This window comes from Rousettus aegyptiacus, unplaced genomic scaffold (genome assembly GCF_014176215.1).
Source record: "Rousettus aegyptiacus isolate mRouAeg1 unplaced genomic scaffold, mRouAeg1.p scaffold_m13_p_7, whole genome shotgun sequence".
NCBI lineage: Eukaryota > Metazoa > Chordata > Mammalia > Chiroptera > Pteropodidae > Rousettus > Rousettus aegyptiacus.
This window is the reverse complement of record NW_023416310.1, coordinates 67,781,199-67,798,650: the sequence shown is the minus strand read 5'-3', so window position 1 is coordinate 67,798,650 and position 17,452 is coordinate 67,781,199. Positions and strand designations below refer to the sequence as shown.

Sequence of the window (17,452 nt, the reverse complement as noted above, 5' to 3'; positions counted from 1 at the left end):
AGGTGCATTTCTGCTGCACAGGCCTGAGCCTGCTTTGTAGGGGGAGTGGGGCGAGGGCTGTCTGCCAGGACTGCAGAGGTTGGAAGGGGTTCTGAATGCTGTGGGACTGCCCCTCAGGGCATGGCCAGGTTGGGGACAGGGAACCCTTGTGGAAAAGGGGATTGCTAGCTCCCTGGTGAGCGCCCCCCCTCCAGTCACCTGGTACTCTAAAAGGGAGGGTACCTTGGGCCGGTTCTGAGTTCCAGCCCCACTGTCACTAAGCTAGAGTCCTGATGGAGCCAGCCTCTCCCCTTCAAACTCAGCCTTGGCCATTATCTGCCAGGGGTGGGGAAGGGGCACCACGGAGGGTCATTTCCTGACACCTTTCCTATCTCAGACATAAAGTGTCAGAGGGGACAAGGCGAAAGACACCTCTGAGGGAGAGAGGCATGCCCACAGATGGCACTCCAGAGTGCCAGGAGCAGGCTGTCTTCACGCTGGGGCCTCACTTATGTTTGGGGTACCTACCCCCTGAACATCATTTTCTCTGCACAACAGGTGAATGTCCCATAAATGAATAGATACCAGCCCAAGGGCACCTGGGATGAGAATTGGCTTTTGTCTTATTTTCATCCCTCACTGTCCAGTGGGCAAGAGCGAGTGTGTGACTTGGTGGGTAGGGTGTGCAGATGCTCAGGAGAAGCCATTGCCCTCTGCCTCCCTGTCTTAGCCTGCCTCCTTTTGTCACCATGGTTTGACTGTTCAGATGGGTTGTACATCTGTGCAGGCGGTATCCTGCCAAGGTACAGTCAGTCTGGCCACCCATGGGCCACGTCCCCTCATGGAGGAGACTGGCACCCGGTCACAGAGCCCACAGGCACGGGTGGCATCTCAGGGAACAGAGCAGAAGTGTAAGAGAATGGGCCTTCTCCCTAATGACTCTCGGCCAGAGCCCTGGAACAGGGCTGGTGCAGTGCAGGTTCACTTTCTGACAGAAGGGAGGATACCCATTCACCAGAGAGAAAGCTCTGAGTCAGCAGGGCCCAGAACCCTCCTGGAAGAGCCTCCCAGACTGACTGAAAGCCCAGCCTTCACAGCAGGGCCTGGAAGTGAGGAGTCTGGGGGCAAGGGACTCAGGCATGCCTATCTCCTGTGTTCTCCCTCCAGGTCTGCTACCTGTGCCACAGCCTCCTGACACTGGCTGGGGTGGTGGTCAGCTGCCAGGACATTACTCCTGACCAGTGGGTGAGTCTCCTGAGAGGCTGGGCTGTGGTCAGCTGGGGCGGAGACCAGCCCATGGTCAGGAGCTGCAAGAGTGGGAGACTCAGGAGGAAGTAGGCCCTGGGGAGCAGGCCCGTCCCTTCCCAGCGTCCCATAGACCTCTCCAAGGGATACCAACCCATGCCTCCAGCACTTTCCCTGCCCCTCTCCTCCCTTTCCTGCCTGACTTCTGAGCAGTCACTCACAGACACCCCCCCCCCCCACACACACCCACACACACACACTATAACCCTGTGTGCCCACTTCTGCAGGGGGAGCTGCAGCTGCTGTGTATGCAGTTGGACCGCCACATCGGCACCCACGTCCGGGAGAGCCCCCAGGCCATGCACCGGACCAAGCTCAAGGACCTGGCTGCCCAGACCTATGTCCGCTGGCAGGAGCTGCTGGCCCACTGCCAGCCCCAGGTGGTGCCTCCTGTAGCCCCTACCTGGGAGGGGAGGGAAGTGATCAGGCAGCTAACCAGAGACAGAGCATGTCCACCCACAGTGCAGCTGTTCAGCTCCTGGCTGGGAGATGAGTGGAGAGGGCAATGGGAAAGGGGAGATGCCTGCAGGCCCTTCACCATTCTCATCAAGAGCTCCATGCCCAATGTAGGAACATGGCAGGAGGCAGGGAAAAGCTGGTCCTGAACAAATACAAAGAGAAACTTCGCTCTGGAGAGGGGACAGCCTGAACCCATAGGGCCAGTTTGTCATGAGCAGTGCCAGGAAGGAGCACCAAGGACACCAGCTGTCCACCCTCTGTCCACTTATCTTTCAAGCCTGGGGCTGGCTGCCTTCTTTGCCAGAAGGGACACCCCCAGGTGGTCCTGGTCCCTCTGGTTTCCATAGCCACCGCTGCCACACCCTCACTTTCTCAGACTCTCTAGGTCAGCTGTCCGCAACCTTTTTGGCACCAGGGACCAATGCTCCTATGAGAATCTAATGCTTGATGATCTGAGGTGGAGCTGAGGTGGCAATGCTAGTGCTGGGGAGCGGCTGCAAATCCACATGAAGCTTTACTCATTAGTCCTCTGCTCTTTCTGCTATGCCTGGTTCCTAACAGGCCAGAGACTGGTACTGGTGCATGGCCCGGGGATTAGGGACCCCTGTTCTAGGTGATCATATTCATAGCTAATAGTTATTGAATGAAGTCTTTTTCTCTGTGTCCACATAACCCCCACGAGGCAGACGTTGCTATGGCCCCATTTTACAGATGAGTGGGCTAACTGGAATCCCTGAGAAGTTGAGTTAGCTTGTCCCGTTGTACAGGCAGGCAGCATGTAAAGATCAGAAACAAGGTGCAGGGCCAGCCTGGCTCCCACGCCAGCAGACTTAAGCAGAGTCCAGCCCTGCCTGGCAGCCTCCCTCTGGCCTCTATCCCTCCAACAAGCAGCACCATTGGCTTAGGGGCCAGCTTTCCCCACATGCTACTAGGCTCCCAACTTATCTTTCCTCTGACTTCTCTCTGCTTGTCCTCCCCTGTAACCCTCTGACTTGGGGCTGACACATCACCACAGACTGTGGCTTGGGTCTCAGATTTCGCAAGTCTCTGAGAAAGCTAGAGAGCAAACCTCACCCTCAGTCCCCAAGGAACTAGATCCCACTAGTCTTTTGGTGGGAAACTGTGTTTGTCATGAAAAGAAGGAAAAGTGATCAGTGGCCTGGCCAAGCCAGGAGGCTAGTTCCACCTTCCTTTCATGCTGCCCTGGACCTATGAGCAGTGAATGGAAGGACCCCAGGCAGAGATGTGCTCAACTGGCCTACTGATCTGCCACATCCTCAACTGGACTGTGAGCCCCTGGAGTGCTATTACTCACTACCTGGCACAGAAGAGGACTGTCGTGGATGATGAGTGGATGCCAAGGGGTCAGAGCTTGGGCTACCTTACCTTGTTTTTCTCTTTGCCACAGGCCCAGTACTTCAGACCCTGGAAAGACATCTAATGGATCAAGGTTGGGGTGGCCCAGGGCTCTCAGCTCTGGCAAGGAATGGACAGGGCTCAGGGAACTGGAGAAGCAAAGAATGGAGGCCAGAGCGGGACCAGCCCAATGGAGCAGGAGCCAACCCCACTGGCCCCGGGGCCCTCCCTCTCCCTGTCTGACCCCACAGGCTCTCCTTCTCTACCCAGCATCTTCTCTCCACCCAAGGCCCTCAGACCTCAGCCCTCCACCCGCCTTCCTCTCTCTGTCACCAATGTGAGGTCTCTTTGTGCACACTAAAGTCTAGTTTCACATCAATGGTTCAGATGATTTCCTTCAACCCCCATCCCAAGGGCTGATGCCTAGCATCTGGTTTACTGAATGCTCACCTCGGACAGTCATGTGATTGGGGCTTTGGCCCCACCCCACTGCAGCAGAGGCAGTTGGTAAATCTGGAGAGACAGAGGGGCAGTTGTTCCTGTCAGAAACCCAAGGAGCCAGGGAGCCAGGGAGCCAGGATGCCTGCCAGGGAACCTGTGTTTGGACCCATTCTGGGACCACCTCCCATCCCCCGCCCCCACCAGGGAGGGTCCCCAGAATGAGATGGTGGATGAAGGTTGTAATTACGCTTAATTCGGTTTATCTTTGGGCTTTGAAACCAACTCCCCAGACTTACGAGCAGGGAGACCGTGTCACAGACAGTTCCTGATACTGCTTTTGCTTCCCCCAGCCTTACCTGAGGTTGATTTTGTGGGCCCTGACCACTAACGGGGTACTGAGTGTCTTTGAGCTGCCCCCCCTTGAAAGCCAAGTGGGCCTTCCATACCATGTGCACCGCCCCCCCCCCCCCCCCCCCGCCCCAACCCTGAGAATCTATTTCTGGTCTTTGGTCCCTTCTCACTCTTTCAGGGCTGGGATGGGGTTCTGCAGAAGTCACAAGAAGTAGATAGAAAAAGATGACTCCTGCCCAACTGGCCTATGTCCACTCAGCCCAGCCCAGGTGTACCGATGGAGTGTCACTATGGCTGATGCATACAACTTGCTCTGCTGACGTGTCCCTTTCCTTTGCCTTTTGATGCCACGAAAGTCAGGAAAAGGCAGACTAACTGGGAGAGAGACACCCCCCCCCCCCAAATAAAGGACCTTTAGGCCAAGTCACTCAATTTGCAGACCCACAGTGTAGCCCATCACTTCTTGGGCCTGTTTAAGACCTAGCTGCCTCCCTTGCTGGGTCCCCAGAATGCTGGAAGCCAGGGTGGGAGCATCTATAATTTAGAGAGTTGGGTACCATACAGGACGCCTCCCTGCCTCTGCAGCCTTTGCCAGGTAAGAGGTGGAAGAAACCCTCTGCCAGGGTGACTTGGATGCCCAGGTGAGTTGACAGAGTTCTTGTTTCTGTTCCTGGCCACATTGCAAGGTCTCCTTGGCCGAGGCAGAGCACTGCCAAAGCCCTAGCAGCATTAGGTAGGCCTAGATCCTCTGATAAAAGATGAGATCCTCCCAGCAAGAAGTGAGGAGTCAAGCTGTGGTAAACCAGCCTCCAGCACCCTCCCTTGGGGCTCCCGCTGTCACTGCACATCCTGACAGTTAATCCACAGCCATTCAGTTTGTTCTGGAAACCTGGAAATTACCTTTGAAATTTCCCTTCTTTGTTCTTGGTGCCAAGGGCAGAGGGAAAGGGTGACCTGAGTGGTGGAGCCTGGAGTTTCCAGGTCTCTAAGTTGCCCCTGTGTGGCTCAGACAGGGCTGTATGTCAGCAAGTGGGGTATCAGGGATATCGAGAGCCCTGCTCCCAGTCTCGTTCCTTGTACACTGACCCCTCCTTCCTGCTCCCCAAACACAGTCATCCCCCAGAGAGAAACAGACACCAAGGAGAGGTGTTGGTGACTCAGTTCCTCCAGCTACCTAGCTGTAACCTGAGCGGAGGTGTGCACTTCAAGGTCACCCAAGGGCTTACACTATCCCCTGGGGCCTGTAATGGGCCCTCTCTGGAACTGGCCAGGAGCTGACCAGATCTTCTAAAACTAGTCTGGGACCAGTTAGAGACTCAGTGTTCTCCAGGCGAAGAAGTCCACAGTGGTGCTGGCATCTTCACCACCCACTCTCTCCTGACCTGAGCCCCTGGGAAAGGCTGAGGGATATCCTGGTGGAAGCCCCTGGGAAAGCAGCCCCCGGGCTGTGATGACGGATGTTTTCCTGCTTCCTTTCAGTGCTGGTGACAGGGCGGGGCTGGGAAGGGAAAGGCTTCCCAGGTGGGCAGCTTTGATAACCCTCCTTTGGGAGGAAGTCTTTTTCCTTTGTCCCCAGTGACCTCGGTCTTCTGGCCCTCAGATCCCTGAAGGGTGGCTGACCCAGAATTTCTCATTTCCCCTGTTGGTTGACAGCTGCTCCAGGCTCCCTGGGGAGTTGGCAAGCAGTGTTGTACAGAGAACCCCTGGCCCCCCTGTTGGTAAGCTGCCTTAGGGGGGAAGGAGCCCAAATGGGGGCCCCTGGGGCACAGGACTGATGTATGGGGAAGGGGGCCCACCTCTAGGGGCTGCCCTGAGCTGCCAATGGGCAAGAGAGAAAACTGATTCCACAGAATATGCTAGACAGACTCCAGGGAGGTTGATGTGTATGAGAACCTATTTTGGTGGGGGGAGTTGCAGGGGAGAGGGTATCAGTAGTTTTTTTTTTTTTTCTTAAGACCCAGGAATATTCATTTTCTACCAATTGTGCTTATATTAAAAAGTATGAATCACGAGCAAGTAGTCATGCAGGAAACTTTATCCCCTGCCCACCCGCCCACGGAAAAGGCCTGTGCTGGAAATGAGCAGAACCCAACAGGAAATGGGCTCAGGTAGAAAAGGGGTGTGGGAGCTGCAGCCCTACCTTTGGGGAGCATTTTGGACAGAAGGGCCTCTGGAGTCTTGTTAGAACACAGCAGCCCTCCATGAGGTACCGAAGACTATCCCTGCCAGTGAAACCAAACCACCTTATGAAACTTTCCACTGGGGCCATCATGCAGGTGGAGCCAGGAGCTCAAGTCCCTGCCAGGTAACCCTCATACCCAGAGGGTGGGGGTGGGGCTCGAAGGTGAGGAAAAACAGCAGGAAATGAGCATCTGGGGTCTAAAAGTTGTCAGGATCCTTTGTGACAGTGGAATGAAGGATTTGGACTCTGGGTCTCCTTTAATGTTTTGACCTTGCTAATAGCTACATGTGACTTCGGGTCTCTCTGAGGCCCATTTCATCTACAAAATGCCAGAAACAATACCTACAAAGGTGGTCCTGAGGGTGGAACAAAAGAAAATGTAATGCAGGCAAATTGCAAAGTCTACAGTGCAGGACAAAGGTGAGGAGACCTGCCTATCTGGTCACCTCCAGACACTGGGTCTGATCCTCCAGGGATCACGCATCTTTCCTTCCCTGTCGCTGAGGCAGAGAGCCTACTGCCCACCCCATGCTAATCGTTAACTGGCTTGCCCCCACCTCCAGCATCTCCAAGAGCATAGGTTTATCCCTGGTGGGAAGAAGCTGGGAAACATGGCTTTGGCCAGCGCTGGAGAAGGGGCCTTTATGTGCACCAGCAAAGACCCAATTGTTACTGAATCCAAACTGGGCTGCCTCCCTAGTTATCTCCACTACTCTTCTGGTCTCTGCTCTTCAGATGCCAAGTTTTAACCCAGAACAAAAGCTGCTGTCAGGACTGATTTATAATACAGATCTGCTGACGGGCCCTACAGCGTTCCTCCCCAGCAGGGCTGCCTCTGGCTTAAAGCTCCCACCCCAGGCTCCGGGCCTGTCTCTTCACCTCTGTCCTCTGCCCCAGGCCAGAAGGTGGCAACTGTCTCTGGGTGCAAGGCGCGGGGGGGGGGGGGGGGGGAACCTCCCTGAAGTTCTTCTATCCAGCTGCCTAGCTCAGAGGACCAGCTGGCAAGGAGGACACCCCAGCACTGCCCAGGGGCCAGTGCTGCCAGCTATAGGAGCGGTCGTGGGTGGAGACGGGCAGTTCTGAAGGTAGTTGATCTCCAGTGTGGCTGCCCTCAACCCCTTTCATCTGAACATTAGGGCTCATGTCACTTGTTATTCATCCTTCCAGTGGCACCAGAAGGAGTCACTTCCCGGGGGGGAGGCTCCACACCCTGGGAGTAGAGATTGTCTTAGGGGGGATTGGGGCAAGGGATGCTGCCTGAGTCCCTCCCTGTGCCTGGAGCGCGAGGAACAAGGGCAGGCAGGCTGCCTCCCCAAACAGGGCTTCTCCTAGCTGGGGAGGCCCGTGCCAGCGTGATTACAGGGGCCAGTGGGCATTGGGGCCAAAAGGCAGACCACTTGGTCGGCCCTGAGGCCCCTTCCCGAGCCCGGCCGCCCAGCCGCGGTGGGTCTAGTGAGACACCTCGGACAGACCATGTGAGTCTGCTTTCCCCTGGCAACGTCCGGAGTGCCTCTCTCGCCCCACCGGGCAGGGGCGGGGGACCTAGCCCTCCGGCAGGCAGTGGGGACCAGCAGGTCGCAGCGGGTCGCAGCCCCCTCCTGGGCGGGCCTTCGCGTCCCGCCCCCGGCCCCAGCTCGACACCCCCCTCCCCGCTTGACGTCAGGGGAGGGGCGGGGTGGTGGCCGCTGGAGAAAGAGCCGGCGTCCGCCGCGGTGGCGCGGGGAGCCGGAGCCCACTGGCGCCGAGCCGAGCCGGGACCGAGGGGCGGTGGCACAGGGGCCTCGGAGGAGGCGCGCGCGGGCGGCGCGGGGTCGAAGCCGAACGCGAGGGCGGCGCCCAGGGACTCCAACCTCGAGAAGGAGGTGAGTGAGGCTAGGATGGCGCGGGGCTAGAGCCGCAGGGCTCCGGGGCAACGCTTTGTCCCCTGTCTTGGGCATGGGCCGCTGAACGCGCTAGGGACTGGGTCTGGGGGTGCAAGGAGAGGCAGCAGAGGACAGTTGTTCGTCTGAGACCGTTCCTGCGTCCCCTGCGGCGGCTCAGAGCTGGGCGAGCAGTACCCGCAGACAGGGCGTCCGTAAGCGCGGACTGGTTGGGGGGTCAGGGCTAAGGGTAGAGGGTCCCTCGTGTAGTCGGGATCCTCTCCAGGCCCTCGACCTGCCCCCGGCTCCTCCACCCGCGACGGAAAGTTTGGGGCGGGCTTGGACTGAAGCCGATGTTGTGGGATCGGATTTCCCCGCCGCGGCCCCCCGCCCGTTCCGCCCAGGAGGCGGGCTGTCCTGGAAAGCCAGCTCCCGAGACCAGCCGGCTGCCGGACCCGGCTAGAGCCCTCGCCTTTCGGCTGCCGTTCAGAGTGGACAAGGGTGGGGACCACCGCCAGGACCCCGCACCCCACCACCCACCCTGGGGCCGCCCCGTTTCCCCCGCCCTGGGAGGAGCTGGGGTTGGGGACACCGCTGTGTGGACAGATTAGAGCGCGCCACGGGGGTCAGCCCGGCTTGGGGTAAAGGGTATAGGGAGGGCTGGGGGTGTTGGAAACGGGTCGGGGTGAGCGTGTCCCCACCCCCTCTTCCCGCGCTGGTCCTGGGCCGGCAGGGGGCGTCCGCAGGCCAGGCTACGCTCCCGGCGCCGCTGCTTTGTTTGCATTCAAATCCCCGGAGCTGGGGGAGGGGAGGAGTGGCGGGGGGCAGGGATGGGGTCTTGGCGTGGACCCTTTGTTTTGGGGTGAGCAGGTCCCCGGCTTATGTGTATTTGTGCCCGGCCTTGGAGGGCTGGAGCGGCGAAAATTAACCCAGTTGTCCTGCCCAGGCCGGGCTGCGGGGCGATCCCCGAGTGGGAAGGTTCGTCAGACACTGCGCAGGGCGCCTTCGTAGTTCAGGAGGATCTCCCTTCGGCCCCCCACCGGGCTTCCCCACGCCGCATCTGAAGGCGCCTCCGGGGGGTCCCTGATCTGACCAGCGTGGCTCTTGTCCCGCCGCCCCCAACCTGAGGGCCAGTGTCCCTCAGAGACAGTGCAAGGAACCGATGAGACGCTGGTCACTCCCAAGCCCATCCTACTTCCTGCCTCCGTTCGTGGGCAACAAAGGGACCTCGGGTAGCTGGGCCCCTTTGGCTCCCGGCCTGCTTCTGCCTTACCGGTGTGGAGCAGGATTTCGGTCTCTGCCCCGCCATTGTCTGCGCCGGGGGAAGGGAGAGGCTGGGGCCGGACCCCAGTGCCTGCTACATCAATTACCCTCGCCGCTAAACCACCACATGTCCCCCGCCCCGATAAGAAGTTAAGACCCCAGAATTAGGTCTCCGGTTGGCAGGAGCCCCGGTGGGGGCGACTTCTGCTTCCAGAGGTTATTTTAAGGAATCCTCGCAGCTATCAGGCCTGAGTGTGGGGGAGGGGTCCTATTTTCTTAACTTCCTGTTGAGGGAATGGGGGAGGGACTGGAGGCCAGAGAAGCTTTCTCGGAGTGTCCACTCCAGCTGACTCTGCTCCTTCTCCTCCATCCAGGGAGACCCCATGGTTCTTTGGAGGTAGTGGGGGCTGAGGCCAGGTGTGGGCGGGGACTAGGTGTGCTCCAAGGATAGGAGAAAGGGGGGAATCCAGGGGCTGTTGGGGAGGCCTGATCAGGTCTTCTGTCCTGTCTGTGCCTCCTGGCATGGGCCTGGTGAGCCCCCACTTCCAGTCTGTTTGCTCTGGCTGTGATTCTGACCCTTTCTTTTCCCCCAGCAGGGCAGCTGGCCTGGAGCTTAGAGCTGGGGTGTGAGCCATGGCCCCACACTGGGCTGTCTGGCTGCTGGCAGTGGGGCTGTGGGGCCCGGGCATCAGGGCTGAGGTGTGGTGGAACCTGGTGCCCCGGAAGACGGTATCTTCTGGGGGTGAGTGCCTGAAGTCGGAGGAGACAGACCAGTGTGGGGAGTGGGAGGCCAACAGAGGCTGCTGGGGGAAGAGAGGTGCTTAGGTGTTGCCCCCTGAATGTGCCAGATTTATTCGGTCGGGTTTGAGGCCTACCGATGTGTGTGACCCCACTTTCTAAGAAGTGTGAGCAAGTGGCCCCAGGGACCCAGAACTGGTAGTCCAGCCCAGGATGTGGGCTGCCCCTACCACTGAAGCTTGAGACCTGGCCACCCCCATTAAAGGATGCTTCTACATCACTGTCCACACATCTCACTGCTAGAATTATCACTTGCACTGAGAGCCAGGGGAGAGAAACCTGAGCCAGGACATGCATAGAGCCAAGGGTGTTGCACCTCCCCCAGGTCTTTCTAACTTTGTGCCCCCAGGATCCCCCTTATCAACTCTAATAGACTCCCTCTGCTCTGACACTCTTGCCCTCTGGTGGCCCTGTATGGGCGTGTGTATATGCATGTGCTCATGTGGGAGAGACGGTGGACCTGACAGCCCTTCCTGTACAAACACACACCTATACGAAGAGGTGATGTCAGGTGTTTGTATCATCCCTGCACTCTGGGGACCTGGGATGAGGTCACCTCCCACAGGCTGCACTCCTGTGCGCCTGAAGCCCTGCTGGCCTGTGTGTCTGGGTGCATCATTGTCTCTAAAGACTTAAGTAAGGCTGGTTTAAGGGACCCTGAGGACGGGTCAGCAGCTATTTTGGGGACTGACAGGAATCCTGTGAGTTTATGAATGTTGTAGTGCCATGCATGGCAAGTGTCAGCAAGACTTCCCAGCTCCCAGGCTTCAGCACCATCTCTGGTTCCAGCTTCCAGTTTCCCACTGGACTTCCTGGCATGGCCTCCCAGCCCTGACTCCTGCCATCCTTACTCGCCCTAGTGGCAGCTATGCTGGCAGCTCTGGCAGCCTGGGTTTGTTTGGCCAGTTCCCTAAAACAAGGAGCGCTCACAACTTCTGTGCATCCTGCCTTGCTGGGTTAGGGGCTGGGGCCTGGCTGGACCCTCAACGCGGGTAGTGGGCAGTAGAGCAAAGAAGGAAGCGGCAGTTGAGGAAGCAGGGAAGGGAAGTGCCCAGCTCTGCAGCCAGAGGTTCTGTTGACCCTGAGAGTGAGAGCCATCAGTCTGATGGCTTCCTCTGGCCGGAAGCTGTGGCTGAGATAGCCTTCCTTCCTCCTCACAGCCCAGATTTGCCTCCTCCTAGGCTGAGAAGAGCCAGGAGGCTTGGGAGCTGTCTTGAGTCAGGCTGCAATTCAGGAAATGTCCCTTATTGCCAGTCAGGTGGCTAGGCTGTATTGTTGGGGGGGGGGTGCTGGTTTTAATGTGGGGAACAGGCAATTAGGAGACCATTGTGCAAAGGAAGGCTGGTTCAAGGTAGAGGGTGCTTGGCCCGCCCTTCCGTATCTGTGCTCACTGCTACCTTGTCCTTGCAGAGCTGGCCACAGTGGTGCGGCGGTTCTCCCAAACAGGCATCCAGGACTTCCTGACGCTGACCCTGACTGAGCAGACTGGGCTTCTGTATGTGGGGGCCCGGGAGGCCCTGTTTGCATTCAGCGTGGAGGCTTTGGAGCTTCAAGGAGTGGTGAGAGGTGGGGAGCGGGAGGTACACAGGCGAATGACAGACTGCCCCCACCCCACATCTTCAGGTGGATCTTGCTGGGTCTGCAAGGCCTGCCCTCTCGGCAGAGCAAGTGGGCAGCCTTTTCTTTGTCCACAGCACTTAGTGCGTTCTACTGACTGGGAGCCATTTGGGGCCTGTGTTCTCTGCTGAAATAAGCTTCTAGGGTGTGGGGACTGAGTAGTAGTGTGTGGTGTCCCCATGTTGTGGCCAGGTGTTCAGCATGTACCTATGACATTGCTGACATGACCTCTCCTTGTCCCCAGATCTCATGGGAGGCGCCCTTGGAGAAGAAGTCTGAGTGCATCCAGAAAGGCAAGAGCAACCAGGTGGGTGCTAGGGGACAAGCCAGAGAGAGAGGGCAGGGCACAAGTGCCTCCTCCTGGCGGGGCTTCATGGCACACACTTTCCCCAGGGCTCTTGGCTCCCTTTGATACAGTGCTGGTCTGGGTCCCCATTCTCATTCTTTACCTGAATCCATTTTTTTCCCCAGACGGAGTGTTTCAACTTCATCCGCTTCCTGCAGCCCTATAACGCATCCCACCTGTATGTGTGTGGCACCTATGCCTTCCAACCCAAGTGCACCTACATTGTGAGTGCCGTGCTCTGCCTCCGCCCTCCCTGCCTGCTCAGGACACCAGGCCCGCCACATCTCACTCTCACTGTCTCTTTCTTGCCTCAGGACGTGCTCACGTTCACCTTGGAGCACCGAGAGTTCGACGACGGCAAGGGAAAGTGTCCCTATGACCCAGCTAAGGGCCATACTGCCCTCCTTGTGGGTAAGTGGCAGACCCTGCTGCAGGCTGGGGTGTCCCAAGGATGCGTTCCCACCCAAGGCTGTGTGGCCTGAGTGTATCTCCACCTCTTTTCTGTCCCGGCTGATCCTCTGTCTCCATAGATGGCGAGCTATACTCGGCCACACTCAACAACTTCTTGGGCACAGAGCCCATCATCCTGCGGAACATGGGACCCCATCACCCCATGAAGACAGAGTACCTGGCCTTCTGGCTCAATGGTGAGCCCTGAGGAACTGGTATAGGGACTGGGGGAGCTGTAAGGGGAGGCACCATTAGGGTCTCGCTAAACCTCCTACCTTTCCCCTAGAACCTCATTTTGTCGGTTCTGCCTACATCCCCGAGAGCATGGGGAGCTTCACGGGGGACGATGACAAGGTCTACTTCTTCTTCAGCGAGCGGGCGGTGGAGTACGACTGTTATACAGAGCAGGTGGTAGCCCGTGTGGCCCGCGTCTGCAAGGTACAGAAGCCCACAACAGTGAGCGCTGGGAGCCCTTCTGGTTGAGCAGGGCTGACCACCAGTGTCCCCTTGCCATCTGCCAGGGAGACCTGGGGGGTGCACGGACGCTGCAGAAGAAATGGACCACATTCCTAAAAGCGCGGCTGGTGTGCTCAGCCCCTGACTGGCAGCTATACTTTAACCAGCTAAGGGCACTGCACACCCTGCAGGATGCCTCCTGGCACAACACCACCTTCTTTGCAGTTTTTCGGGCACGATGGTGAGCTGGTCAGGATCCCTCATTAGTGGGGAGGAGTAGTTCTGCGGGTTGGGGGAGGTTTATCGGTGCAGGGCTCTGGGTGGCCAGTTGTCCAGAGGCAAAGGAAGGTGTTGGGCATCTCCCAGTAGGAGGTGGGCAGTGCCCTGCCCCGGATGGCCCTTTAGAGCTGCTATTACATTGTGCGTGCTCTTTACTACATCGTACTGGGCCCTGCCTTTCCCCTATGTGCCCTGTGCTAGGGTAAAGTGGGCACTAGGCCTGACCCTTGGGCTCCCTCCGCTGCTGTGACAGGGGCGATGTGGACCTGTCAGCAGTCTGTGAGTACCAGTTGGAAGAGATCCAGAGGGTGTTCGAGGGTCCCTACAAGGAGTACCGCGAGCAATCCCAGAAGTGGGGCCTCTACACTGACCCTGTACCTAGCCCGCGGCCTGGCTCGGTGAGTCCCCTGGGGACGATGCTGCTGGCCTCAGCCTCAGCACCATTCCAACCTGCTGACAGTTCTTTCCCTGCGTTACCCTCTAGTGCATCAACAACTGGCACCGTCGCCATGGCTACACCAGTTCTCTGGAGCTGCCTGACAATACCCTTAACTTCATCAAGAAGCACCCACTGATGGAGGAACAGGTGAGGCCTCGCTGGGGCCGGCCCCTGCTCGTGAAGAAGGACACCAACTTCACCCACCTGGTGGCTGACCGTGTCACGGGGCTTGATGGAGCCACCTATACAGTGTTGTTCATCGGCACAGGTAGGCACATGTAGGCCTGGCTACCAGCGACTGGATGGGGCCCTTGTGCCCTCTGGTTGACACGCGCCCTTGCCCAACCCCTATAGGAGACGGCTGGCTGCTCAAGGCCGTGAGCCTGGGACCCTGGGTCCACCTGATCGAGGAGCTGCAGGTGTTTGACCAGGAGCCGGTAGAAAGCCTGGTCCTGTCCCGGAGCAAGGTAGTGATTGGGGCCCACACACTGTCCCCCACCTTCCTTAGTCTGCTGCTTGGCTATACAGGGTGGGGTGATACCCTAGCCTTCTGTTTGGCCATACAGGGCCCAGGGGGCACCGAGCATATCGGCTTAGGTAGGGGCAAGTTCCGAGCAATCAGAGTGCTGACAGACCCTGCACTCCATAGGCCTTGGATTACCGGGTCCTTGTAGGCTGTGTTCCCAGAACCCAGTCTGGGCAGCTATGCTTTCAGAGCCCTCTTAGGGCCATGCCAAGCTTGTGCTGCATGCTGCCTGTCCTCTCTGGTGGTGCACTGTTGGCCAGGCCTCAGGCTGCTCGTTCGTGGTGCTCTCATTCATGGTGTTGGCTTCCTGCCAGCCTTGTCACCCTGTCCCGATTGCTGTGCCTTCCCGCCTCCCTGAGGTGCTGCTGGTGTCTAACTCTCTTATAGCCTGTCCTTGGTACCCTGAACTTTTACAGGCTTGGGCTTTACCAACTGTTGGGGCTCAAACTGTTCCCCAGAACATAGAACAAAGGCAAAAAGTCTGTGGTTGAAGTAACAGATTGGCAATCACTGTGCAAACAGAGGGAAACACCTTATGCTATGCTGGTGCTACTGTGAGGGCTGGCGAGCCTTACGGAAAACGTACTTCCTGCACTATTTATACCGCAGTGGAGCTGTGTGTGCGAGTGTGATTATACTCAGCCTCACAGAGCTGCTGCTCTTTCTAATCCAGGTCACTGCTGTAAGGTGCTTAGGATGGCATCTGGTTTGAAGTAAGCCCTCTGTGTCCTCAGTCTCCCTCCTTTGGCCCCTTTTGCTCTGTGCTCCCCTGCAGGAGTGTGAGCTCTGCCCAGGCGGTGTCCTGGTCTGGCTGACCCTCACATGCTCCCATCTTTTGTAGAAGCTGTTGTTTGCAGGCTCCCGGTCACAGCTGGTTCAGCTGCCCCTGGCCGACTGTGTGAAGTACCGTTCTTGTGCAGACTGCGTCCTCGCTCGGGACCCCTACTGTGCCTGGAACGTCAACACCAGCCGCTGTGTGGCCATGGGTGGCCACCCAGGGTGAGCAGGGCTCTGCTCCTCAGGAAGGGAGGGCAAGTGGTTGGAGCGAGAATGCTGACACACCCTGCTTCCCCCACCAGTTCTCTGCTGATCCAGCATGTAGCAGTCTCAGACACCTCTGGTATCTGTAACTTCCGAGGCAGTAAGAAAGGTGAGCTGTCTTTTGTCCCCCTCCCAGTAGGATGGGCCTTGGGTGGGAGCTGGAGTGTCTGTATCTCCCCTTGGTCCTGGGTCTCCAGCACTAACTGCTCCCTTTCATCCTGCCACTGCAGTCAGGCTCATGCCCAAAAACATCACGGTGGTGGCAGGCACAGACCTAGTGCTGCCCTGCCGCCTCTCTTCCAACCTTGCCCATGCTCGCTGGACCTTTGGGGGCCGGGACCTGCCCACGGAACAGCCTGGCTCTTTCCTCTACGATGTCCGACTACAGGCCCTGGTTGTGATGGCTGCCCAGCCCCGTCATGCCGGGGCCTACCACTGCTTTTCAGAGGAGCAGGGGGCACGGCTGGCTGCTGAAGGCTACCTAGTAGCTGTAGTGGCGGGCCCGTCTGTGACCCTGGAGGCCCGGGCGCCCCTGGAAAACCTGGGGCTGGTGTGGCTGGCTGTGGTGGTCTTGGGGGCCGTGTGCCTGGTGTTGCTGCTGCTCGTCTTGTCGCTGCGCCGGCGGCTGCGGGAAGAGCTGGAGAAAGGAGCCAAGGCAGCAGAGAGGACCCTGGTATACCCTCTGGAGCTGCCCAAGGAGCCCACCAGCCCCCCCTTCCGGCCTGGCCCCGAAACAGATGAGAAACTCTGGGATCCTGTTGGCTACTACTACTCGGATGGCTCCCTTAAGATTGTGCCTGGACACGCCCGGTGCCAGCCCGGGGCAGGGCCCCCCTCCCCGCCTCCTGGCATCCCTGGCCAGCCCCTGCCATCCCCGACTCGGCTTCACCTGGGGGGTGGGCGGAACTCAAACGCTAATGGCTACGTGCGCCTACAGCTAGGTGGGGAGGACTGTGGCGGGGGGCTGGGGCACCCCTTGCCCGAGTTGGCAGATGAACTGAGGCGCAAACTGCAGCAGCGCCAGCCACTGCCAGACTCCAATCCTGAGGAGTCGTCCGTATGAGGGCGTCCCACCGCGTGGGCAAGGCAGCCTGCGAGCTGCGGCTCCTACTTTTGCACAGGCACCAGCTACCTCAGGGACATGGTGTGGGCACCTGCTTTGCTGGGACAGATTCTGCCCAGTATCTGCCCAGCCATGAGGACCTGCTCTGCTCAGCACGGGCACTGCCACTCGGTATGGCTCACCAGGGCACCAGCTGCCCAGAAGGCGCCTTCCTCCTCTCTGTGAGGGGCTTGAATCATGGACACATGAGACCCCAGCACCCAAAATGTCAAGGCAGAAGTTGGAGATGTGTATGTGTGTGGGCTCATGTGGACGTGGGTGTTTGTGACACAGTCTTCCTGGTTCTGTCAGTCTTCCCTTGGCCTGGGGTCCTCCTGGTGAGTCATCAGAGCTATGAAGGGGAAGGGGTCGGGTCACTTTGCCTCTCCTACCCCCCACCTGTCCCGAGGGAGGGGCAGTGATGTACATATGGGGGTGGGCTGGGCAGGGTACTGTGCCCCTGGGGGGAGTGTAGGGCTCTGGGGCAGGCCTGGTCCTGCTCCCGGGGTTGAGAATGTTTTCAGGGTTGGGGGAGGGAGATGGAGCCTCCTGTGTGTTTGGGGGGAAGGGTGGGAGGGGCCTCCCCACTGGGCCCTGGGGTTCAGTGGTATTTTATACTTGTCCTCTCTTATAGGGCTGGGAGAGGGTGGTGGCGGGGAGAAAGTAGGCATGCTATGGATATGGCATATCTTCTCCCAGCCCTGGAGGAGGACACCTAACAGTGTAACTTATTGTGTCTCCGCGTATTTATTTGTTGTAAATATTTGACTATTTTTATATTGAATAAAATGGAGAAAATGAAACTGACTGTGATAGGGTTGAGACGTTTGGGCTAAAATCTTCTGGGTGCTAAGAGGGAAACTTCCCTGTGGGTTGAGCGAAGCCAGTCCAGACCCACCTCATCATAGTCCTGGGGCAGCTGCCCCTTTTGTGGTCCCTGCCTGCCTGTGCCCATCTGGAGGGAAACAGCCCAGGCTCCAGTGTTTTCCCACAGCCGTGGCTCTGGGGCTGGGAACCAGACCAGGGCCACAGCCTCTTGGGAGCCAGCCCTGGCTACTGGCCAAAAAATTAAGTCAGGGCATTGGGAGTCAAAGCTGAAGAAGAACTGGCTTCCCAGAACTGGGGAGAGGAAGTGGGAGTGAGGGTGGAAGGAGGGAACTTCCTGGAAGCAGTTTAAGTTTGCGTGGACTGGCCATGTGAGGC

At 58.4% G+C, this 17,452-nt stretch overlaps 2 protein-coding genes across 10 annotated transcripts in view; both read left to right on the top strand.

Moving 5' to 3' along the window:
• FAM178B (family with sequence similarity 178 member B) overlaps nucleotides 1-3,324 on the top strand; it is an 83,920-nt gene extending 80,596 nt beyond the window's left edge. For all 4 annotated transcript variants that reach the window (XM_016142979.2, XM_016142977.2, XM_016142980.2 and 1 more), the window contains 3 exons: nucleotides 1,147-1,224; nucleotides 1,512-1,664; nucleotides 3,152-3,324. In XM_016142979.2, the coding sequence (XP_015998465.2) occupies nucleotides 1,147-1,224; nucleotides 1,512-1,664; nucleotides 3,152-3,184 (264 nt within the window). In that variant the 3' untranslated portion in view covers nucleotides 3,185-3,324. The remainder of the gene's footprint in view (nucleotides 1-1,146; nucleotides 1,225-1,511; nucleotides 1,665-3,151) is intronic.
• A 4,471-nt stretch (nucleotides 3,325-7,795) lies between these two features.
• Nucleotides 7,796-17,056, top strand: SEMA4C (semaphorin 4C). 6 transcript variants are annotated; one of them, XM_016142973.2, is made up of 15 exons: nucleotides 7,796-7,935; nucleotides 9,789-9,937; nucleotides 11,404-11,552; nucleotides 11,855-11,917; nucleotides 12,082-12,180; nucleotides 12,271-12,367; nucleotides 12,487-12,603; nucleotides 12,693-12,844; nucleotides 12,928-13,103; nucleotides 13,395-13,539; nucleotides 13,626-13,848; nucleotides 13,935-14,047; nucleotides 14,948-15,105; nucleotides 15,186-15,256; nucleotides 15,378-17,056. In XM_016142973.2, the coding sequence occupies exons 2-15, from the start codon at nucleotides 9,829-9,831 to the stop codon at nucleotides 16,208-16,210; spliced, it is 2,505 nt and encodes an 834-aa protein (XP_015998459.1). In that variant the 5' UTR covers nucleotides 7,796-7,935; nucleotides 9,789-9,828; the 3' UTR covers nucleotides 16,211-17,056. The 6 variants fall into 6 exon arrangements, with proteins under 6 accessions (XP_015998459.1, XP_015998460.1, XP_015998461.1 ...); XM_016142974.2 differs by having other exon boundaries at nucleotides 7,809-7,935; nucleotides 9,792-9,937; XM_016142975.2 differs by lacking the exon at nucleotides 7,796-7,935 and adding an exon at nucleotides 7,984-8,433 and having other exon boundaries at nucleotides 9,792-9,937.
• Nucleotides 17,057-17,452: the final 396 nt, after the last annotated feature.